The 10,000-nt window shown below is 48.5% G+C and overlaps 1 protein-coding gene across 3 annotated transcripts in view; it reads right to left on the bottom strand.

Moving 5' to 3' along the window:
* The window catches only part of LOC128694291 (uncharacterized), a 30,880-nt gene extending 24,233 nt beyond the window's left edge, over nt 1-6,647 (bottom strand). For all 3 annotated transcript variants that reach the window (XR_011393102.1, XM_070093613.1, XM_070093612.1), the window contains exons 1-2: nt 5,771-6,647; nt 4,469-4,572 (exon numbers count right to left, since the gene is read on the bottom strand). Coding sequence is in view for 2 of the 3 variants with exons in the window: in XM_070093613.1 (XP_069949714.1) it covers nt 4,469-4,572; nt 5,771-5,879 (213 nt within the window). In the remaining variant the exon portion in view is untranslated. The remainder of the gene's footprint in view (nt 1-4,468; nt 4,573-5,770) is intronic.
* Between the last annotated feature and the right edge of the window lie 3,353 nt (nt 6,648-10,000).

Consider the following 10,000-nt stretch of genomic DNA (forward strand, 5'->3'; position numbering starts at 1 on the left):
CTATTACCACTACTACCACTACTACCACTACTACCACTACTACCACTACTACCACTACTACCACTACTACCACTACTACCACCACTACCACTACTACCACTACTACCACTACTACCACCACTACCACTACTACCACTACTACCACTACTACCACTACTACCACCACTACCACCACTACCACTACTACCACTACTACCACTACTACCACCACTACCACTACTACCACTACTACCACTACTACCACTACTACCACCACTACCACTACTACCACTACTACCACTACTACCACTACTACCACTACTACCACTACTACCACTACTACCACTACTACCACTACTACCACTACTACCACTACTACCACTACTACCACCACTACCACTACTACCACTACTACCACTACTACCACCACTACCACCACTACTACCACTACTACCACTACTACCACTACTACCACTACTACCACTACTACCACCACTACCACTACTACCACTACTACCACTACTACCACTACTACCACTACTACCACTACTACCACGACTACCACCACTACCACCACTACCACTACTACCACTACTACCACTACTACCACTACTACCACTACTACCACTACTACCACTACTACCACCACTACCACTACTACCACTACTACCACTACTACCACTACTACCACTACTACCACTACTACCACTACTACCACCACTACCACTACTACCACTACTACCACTACTACCACCACTACCACCACTACCACTACTACCACCACTACCACTACCACTACTACCACCACTACCACTACTACCACTACTACCACTACCACTACTACCACTACTACCACTACTACCACTACTACCACTACTACCACTACTACCACCACTACCACTACTACCACTACTACCACTACTACCACTACTACCACCACTACCACTACTACCACTACTACCACCACTACCACCACTACCACTACTACCACTACTATCACTACTACCACCACTACCACCACTACCACTACTACCACCACTACCACTACCACTACTACCACCACTACCACTACTACCACTACTACCACTACCACTACTACCACCACTACCACCACTACCACTACTACCACCACTACCACCACTACCACTACTACCACCACTACCACTACTACCACTACTACCACCACTACCACTACTACCACTACTACCACTACCACTACTACCACTACTACCACCACTACCACTACTACCACCACTACCACCACTACCACTACTACCACCACTACCACTACCACTACTACCACTACTACCACCACTACCACTACTACCACTACTACCACTACCACTACTACCACCACTACCACCACTACCACTACTACCACCACTACCACTACTACCACTACTACCACTACCACTACTACCACTACTACCACTACTACCACCACTACCACTACTACCACTACTACCACCACTACCACTACTACCACTACTACCACTACCACTACTACCACCACTACCAACACTACCACTACTACCACTACTACCACCACTACCACTACCACTACTACCACTACTACCACCACTACCACTACTACCACTACTACCACTACCACTACTACCACCACTACCACCACTACCACTACTACCACCACTACCACCACTACCACTACTACCACCACTACCACTACCACTACTACCACTACTACCACCACTACCACTACTACCACTACCACTACTACCACCACTACCACCACTACCACTACTACCACCACTACCACCACTACCACCACTACCACCACTACCACTACTACCACCACTACCACCACTACCACTACTACCACTACTACCACCACTACCACTACCACCACTACCACTACTACCACCACTACCACTACTACCACTACTACCACTACCACTACTACCACCACTACCACCACTACCACCACTACCACCACTACCACTACTACCACCACTACCACTACCACTACTACCACTGCTACCACCACTACCACTACTACCACTACTACCACCACTACCACTACCACTACTACCACTACTACCACCACTACCACTACTACCACTACTACCACTACCACTACTACCACTACTACCACCACTACCACTACTACCACCACTACCACTACCACTACTACCACTACTACCACCACTACCACTACTACCACTACTACCACTACCACTACTACCACTACTACCACCACTAACACTACCACTACTACCACTACTACCACTACCACTACTACCACTACTACCACCACTAACACTACCACTACTACCACCACTAACACTACCACTACTACCACTACTACCACTACTACCACTACCACTACTACCACTACTACCACCACTAACACTACCACTACTACCACTACTACCACTACCACTACTACCACTACTACCACCACTAACACTACCACTACTACCACCACTAACACTACCACTACCACCACCACTACCACTACTACCACTACTACCACTACCACTACTACCACTACTACCACCACTAACACTACCACTACTACCACTACTACCACAACTAACACTACCACTATTACCACTACTACCACCACTACCACTACTACCATTACTACCACCACTAACACTACCACTACTACCACCACCATTACCACTGCCACTACTACCACCACCCGTATGCTGCAGCATACGGGCGCCTGGCAAACCTGAGAATAGCGTTCCGATACCTTAATAAGGAATCGTTCAAGACACTGTACACTGTGTATGTTAGGCCCATACTGGAGTATGCAGCACCAGTCTGGAACCCACACCTGGTCAAGCACGTCAAGAAGTTAGAGAAAGTACAAAGGTTTGCAACAAGGCTAGTCCCAGACCTCAAGGGAATGTCGTACGAGGAAAGGTTAAGGGAAATCGGACTGACGACACTGGAGGACAGAAGGGTCAGGGGAGACATGATAACGACATACAACATACTGCGGGGAATAGACAAGGTGGACAGAGATAGGATGTTCCAGAGAGGGGACACAGGGACAAGGGGTCACAACTGGAAGCTGAAGACTCAGACGAGTCACAGGGACGTTAGGAAGTATTTCTTCAGTCATAGAGTTGTCAGCAAGTGGAATAGCCTAGCAAGTGAAGTAGTGGAGGCAGGAACCATACATAGTTTTAAGAAGAGGTATGACAAAGCTCAGGAAGCAGAGAGGGAGAGGACCTAGTAGCGATCAGTGAAGAGGCGGGGCCAGGAACTAAGTCTCGACCCCTGCAACCACAATTAGGTGAGTACAATTAGGTGAGTACCACCACCACTACCACTGCCACTACTACCACCCCTACCACCACTATCACCACTACCACCACTACCACCACCACTTCCACTACCACCACTACAACTACTACCACCACTACTACCACCACTATCACAACTACCACCACTACCACAACTACCACCACTACCACTATCCTCTTTCATCTTGTTCTTATAAACTATTTATTTCAAGAAACCATCTTCCATCTCCTTCAATGTCTGCCACAAGCTGACCAGACTCTCTCTCTCTCTCTCTCTCTCTCTCTCTCTCTCTCTCTCTCTCTCTCTCTCTCTCTCTCTCTCTCTCTCTCTCTCTCTCTCTCACCAGTTACTGCAGCTTGAAAAAATAAAATACCCAACTTTATATAGATAGGAAAGTGTTCCAGTGTGTGTGTGTGTGTGTGTGTGTGTGTGTGTGTGTGTGTGTGTGTGTGTGTGTGTGTGTGTGTGTGTGTCATCCAACACTTGGTGGTATATTCCCTCTTGATGTTCCCTTCTGTGCTGTCTTCCCACAGCCCTTCCTGTCTCTACTGCAGAAACTTCCTTAAATCTCCTGTTTAGCTCCTCACACACCTCCTGATCATTTCTTGTGAGTTCACCTTCTGTCCTCAGTCTGATCACCTGGTCTTTGACTGTTGTCTTCCTCCTGATGTGGCTATACAACAGTTTCGGGTCAGTCTTGATTTTCGATGCTGTTATTTTCATACTGTCCCTGGGCCTCCCTCCTTACCTGTGCATACTCGTTCCTGGCTCTGCGACTAATCTCCCTATTTTCATGTGTTCTCTGCCTTCTGTACTTTTTCCATTCTCTATTGCACTTCGTTTTTGCCTCCTTACACCGTCGGGTAAACCAGGGGCTCGTTCTGGTCTTCCCATTGTTTCTGTTGCCCTTGGGAATAAACCTTTCCACTGCCTCCTTGCATTTTGTTGTTACATATTCCATCATTTCATTTACTGGCTTTCCTGCCAGTTCTCTGTCCCACGGAACCTCCTGCAGGAAGTTCCTCAACCCTATGTAGTCCCCTCTTTTATAGTCTGGCTTTTCCCATTCAACTCCTGTTATTCTCTCCACTTGCAGCTCTACTATGTATTCAAAGCACAGAACCACGTGGTCACTAGCTCCTAGGGGACTCTCATACGTGATGTCCTCAATGTCTGAACTGCCACTGGTACTGGTTGTGTGTATACTCACAGACTGGTATCCCCTGGGTACTGGTACTGGTACTGGTTGTTCCACTGGGCGACACTTGCTCTGCTTAATAAGTTCCACCACGTGTGATGAATTACGACACAAACCTGTAAGGTACAACCTCTATTATTATTATTGATATTATTATTATTATTATTATTATTATTATTATTATTATTATTATTATTATTATTATTATTATTATTATTATACTCCTGGATAAGTATTAGGAGTAGGGACCATACAACACTTGGGGAAAAGTTATGTAATGAGGTTTAATCCAGGGAAATGGAGGCGAGGATCATTACCTTGGATCAAGAGCCCTTCCCTGGTGTGGGTGACTGCTTACTGTCACATGTCTCAGAATTGCAATAAGAGGAACAACTACATTAACAATATTTGGCGGGATATATTTGGCTTTTGATTGATTTATAGAAGCACACACACACACACACACACACACACACACACACACACACACACACACACACACACACACACACACACACACAGTATGCAGCATGTATTCAGTATGAGTATGCAGCACCAGTTTGGAACCCACATCTGGTCAAGCACGTCACGAAATTAGAGAAACTGCAAAGGTTTGCAACAAGACTAGTCCCAGAGCTAAGTGGAATGTCCTACGAAGAAAGTTAAGGGAATTGGTCTGACGACACTGGAGGACAGGAGGGTTAGGGGAGACACGATAACGACATAAAAGATGCTGCGAGGAATTGACAGGGTGGACAGAGACAGGATGTTCCAGAGATGGGACACAGAAACAAGGGGTCACAATTGGAAGCTGAAGACTCAGATGAGTCAAAGGGATGTTAGGAAGTATTTCTTCAGTCATAGAGTTGTTAGGAAGTGGAATAGTCTGGCAAGTGGCGTAGTGGAGGCAGGAACCATACATAGTTTTAAGACGAGGTATGATAAAGCTCATGGAGCAGGGAGAGAGAGGACCTACGTAGTAGCGATCAGTGAAGAGGCGGACCCAGGAGCTATGTATCGACCCCTGCAACCACAAATAGGTGAGTAGACACCCACACACAGCGGAATAGTCTGGGTAGTAATGTAGTGGAGGCAGGATCCATACATAGCTTTAAGAAGAGGTATGATAAAGCTCATGAAGCAGGAAGAGTGACTGAGTAGCGGCCAGTGAAGAGGCGGGGCCAGGAGCTTTGAATCGACCCCTGCAACCACAACCAGGTGAGGACACACACACACACACACACACACACACACACACACACACACACACACACACACACACAATTCATTAACCTTCTACAATAATTTTCTCACCTTGTGAGTCATCATGATGATGCTGGTTCAGCGTCGTGATCCTGGACCATCTCTGACCTATTGATGTACTGGATGACATCATCACTATCATCAATACTCCTCTCCACATCCTGACCTTCTCTTCCTCCTCTTTTTCAGCTTTCGTCCTCCAATATTATGACAACTCACTCCCGTTATGGCAACTCACTCCCGTTATGGCAACTCACTCCCGTTATGGCAACTCACTCCCGTTATGGCAACTCACTCCCGTTATGGCAACTCCCTCCTGTTATGGCAACTCCTTCCTGTTATGGCAACTCCTTCCTGTTATGGCAACTCCCTCCTGTTAATTTGCGTTGCGTTGGGTTAGGATGCGTTAGGTAGGGTTGCATTTGGGTTGAACCGGGCTACACTGGGTTGGGGTTTGGTTGCCTTGGGTGGTTGGGTTGGACTAGCTTGTCTTGGGTTGGAGTGGCTTGAAATGGGTTACGTTGGGTTGGAGTGGGTTGACTTATACTGTTATTGAAGCACGACCTCTGTGTGGCAGCTTCATTCTGGTTGGTTGACAGTGGTAGTTGTGGTAGTTCACATTGGTTGTTGTGCTGGTTCACAGTGGTAGTTGTGATGGTTGTGGTTCACAGGTCGTTGTGGTGGTGGTGGTTCACAGGTCGTTGTTGTTGCAGTTGCTGCTGTTCCTGCAGGTGCTACGGGTCCTGCTGTTCACTGTGTGAGCGCGTGTAGTGTTATTGCTGCTGCTGTTACTTTCGCTATTGCTGTTACTACTGCTGGTACTGCTACTACTGCTGGTACTGCTACTGCTGCTGCTGCTGCTGCTGCTGCTGCTGCTGCTGGTGCTGCTGCTACTACTGCTACTGCTACTACTGCAAGCACCACAGTGACCGTCACTGGGTTATCGCCACAGGAAATCCCTTCTGGGAAATCTTGAAACTGTGGCAGAGGTGGCGCGACAAATATTCTTTGGGGTGTAATTATGTCAGCTGGAATATTTAGTCTTATTCTCTGAGTCCCTGATGGGCTGTTTCTGACTCTGTGCTCTGCTGGGTGTCCTGATGGGGTGTTTCTGCCTGTCTGTGTTCTGCTGGCTGCCCTGATGGGGTGTTTCTGTCTGTGTTCTGCTGGCTGCCCTGATGGGGTGTTTCTGTCTGTGTTTTGCTGGCTACCCTGATCGGGTGTTTCTGTCTGTCTGTGTTCTGCTGGCTGTCCTGATCGGGTGCTTCTGTCTGTGTTCTGCTGGCTGCCCTGATGGGGTGTTTCTGTCTGTCTGTGTTCTACTGGCTGCTCTGATGGGTTGTTTCTGACTCTCTGTGCTCTGCTGGCCGATCTGGTGGGTTGTTTCTGACTCTGTGCTCTGCTGGCTGCTCTGATGGGTTGTTTCTGTCTGTCTGTGTTCTGCTGGCTGCTCTGATGGGTTGTTTCTGCCTGTCTGTGTTCTGCTGGTTGCCCTGATGGGGTGTTTCTGTCTGTGTTCTGCTGGCTGCCCTGATGGGGTGTTTCTGTCTGTCTGTGTTCTGCTGGTTGCCCTGATGAGGTGTTTCTGTCTGTCTGTGTTCTGCTGGTTGCCCTGATGGGGTGTTTCTGTCTGTCTGTGTTCTGCTGGTTGCCCTGATGGGGTGTTTCTGTCTGTGATCTGCTGGCTGCCCTGATGGGGTGTTTCTGTCTGTCTGTGTTCTGCTGGTTGCCCTGATGGGGTGTTTCTGTCTGTCTGTGTTCTGCTGGTTGCCCTGATGGGGTGTTTCTGTCTGTCTGTGTTCTGCTGGTTGCACTGATGGGGTGTTACTGTCTGTCTGTGTTCTGCTGGCTGCCCTGATAAGGTATTTCTGACTCTGCTCTGCTGGTTGACCTGATGGGGTGTTTCTGTCTGTGTTCTGCTGGTTGCCCTGATAAGGTATTTCTGTCTGTGTTCTGCTGGTTGCACTGATGGGGTGTTTCTGCCTGTCTGTGTTCTGCTGGTTGCCCTGATGAGGTACTTCTGTCTCTGTTCTGCTGGCTGACCTGATGGGGTGTTTCTGTCTGTCTGTGTTATGCTGGCTGACCTGATGGGGTGTTTCTGTCTGTCTGTGTTCTGCTGGTTGCCCTGATGAGTTGTTTCACGTACTCACCTATATACACACTTATGTGTAGTTGCAGGGGTCAAGTCATAGCTCTTGGCCCTAGCAGAGAACAGGGTAGGGTGAACCTGGCACTGAGTGATGGTTGATGGTGGGTGATGGTGGATCAATTGGACTGTTGTTGCTGGTGGTGGGAGGTGGTAGCGGAGCCTGGCCAGGGATGGGATAATGATTTTATCCAGAGTATTGGAATTTCTTCAAAGATGTTGATATGCAGATGTCTCACGACATCTGGTGAGGAATCATTGAAATAAGTGTACGTACGCGAGTACACACACACACACACACACAAAAACACACACACACACACTTGTGAACGAGTGCTTAAGAGGCCCAGGAGATGGAGCTTAATTTCTCAGCTCCTTCCCTCCCTCCCACCCTTCCAGTTGGCCGTCAGCCAAATGTCACTATCATTTCCAGAATGACTTCACCCTCCCTTACTCCCTTCTTTCTCTCCCTCCCTTCCTCCCTCTCCAAAGTTTAATCTCTTCTTTACCCTTTCTCCCCCTCTCTCTCCCTCCCTCCCGGCCCCCCGCCCTTGCCTCCCTCATCCTGTGAATGAACATACCACAGTCAAGACAGTATTGGTCAGTGTATGTACACAAAGAGTTATGTGTATATCTCGGTGTATACTATATACACTGAGATGCCATGCTATGTATATGTACTTACTCAGACAACACACAAGAGACTGTTGAAGAAAGTAGCTGCACATGGTACAGGAGGAGATATTATCTCCTGGGTCGAGACATGGCTGCCTACGAGGCAACAGTGAGTTTATATTAATTAATGGGGGAGGAAGCAGAATGGGGAGCCATTACTGTGGTGTACCACAGGGTCAGTGTTGGCGCCCTTGTTGTTTGGGAGAGCCATTACTAGTGGTGTACCACAGGGTCAGTGTTGGCACCCTTGTTGTTTGGGAGAGCCATTACTAGTGGTGTACCACAGGGCCAGTGTTGGCACCCTTGTTGTTTGGGAGAGCCAGTACTAGTGGTGTACCACAGGGCCAGTGTTGGCACCCTTGTTGTTTGGGAGAGCCATTACTAGTGATGTACCACAGGGCCAGTGTTGGCACCCTTGTTGTTTGGGAGAGCCATTACTAGTGGTGTACCACAGGGCCAGTGTTGGCACCCTTGTTGTTTGGGAGAGCCATTACTAGTGGTGTACCACAGGGCCAGTGTTGGCACCCTTGTTGTTTGGGAGAGCCATTACTAGTGGTGTACCACAGGGCCAGTGTTGGCACCCTTGTTGTTTGGGAGAGCCATTACTAGTGGTATACCATAGGGCCAGTGTTGGCACCCTTGTTGTTTGGGAGAGCCATTACTAGTGATGTACCACAGGGCCAGTGTTGGCACCCTTGTTGTTCGGGAGAGCCATTACTAGTGGTGTACCACAGGGCCAGTGTTGGCACCCTTGTTGTTTTGGAGAGCCATTACTAGTGGTATACAATAGGGCCAGTGTTGGCACCCTTTTTGTTTGGGAGAGCCATTACTAGTGGTGTACCATAGGGCCAGTGTTGGCACCCTTGTTGTTTGGGAGAGCCATTACTAGTGGTGTACCACAGGGCCAGTGTTGGCACCCTTGTTGTTTGGGAGAGCCATTACTAGTGGTGTACCACAGGGCCAGTGTTGGCACCCTTGTTGTTTGGGAGAGCCATTACTAGTGATGTACCACAGGGCCAGTGTTGGCACCCTTGTTGTTTGGGAGAGCCATTACTAGTGGTGTACCTCAGGGCCAGTGTTGGCACCCTTGTTGTTAGGGAGAGCCATTACTAGTTGTGTACCATACGGCCAGTGTTGGCACCCTTGTTGTTTGGGAGAGCCATTACTAGTGATGTACCACAGGGCCAGTGTTGGCACCCTTGTTGTTTGGGAGAGCCATTACTAGTGATGTACCACAGGGCCAGTGTTGGCACCCTTGTTGTTTGGGAGAGCCATTACTAGTGGTATACCATAGGGCCAGTGTTGGCACCCTTGTTGTTTGGGAGAGCCATTACTAGTGGTGTACCACAGGGCCAGTGTTGGCACCCTTGTTGTTTGGGAGAGCCATTACTAGTGGTGTACCACAGGGCCAGTGTTGGCACCCTTGTTGTTTGGGAGAGCCATTACTAGTGATGTACCAC

This window comes from Cherax quadricarinatus, chromosome 43, assembly GCF_038502225.1.
Source record: "Cherax quadricarinatus isolate ZL_2023a chromosome 43, ASM3850222v1, whole genome shotgun sequence".
NCBI lineage: Eukaryota > Metazoa > Arthropoda > Malacostraca > Decapoda > Parastacidae > Cherax > Cherax quadricarinatus.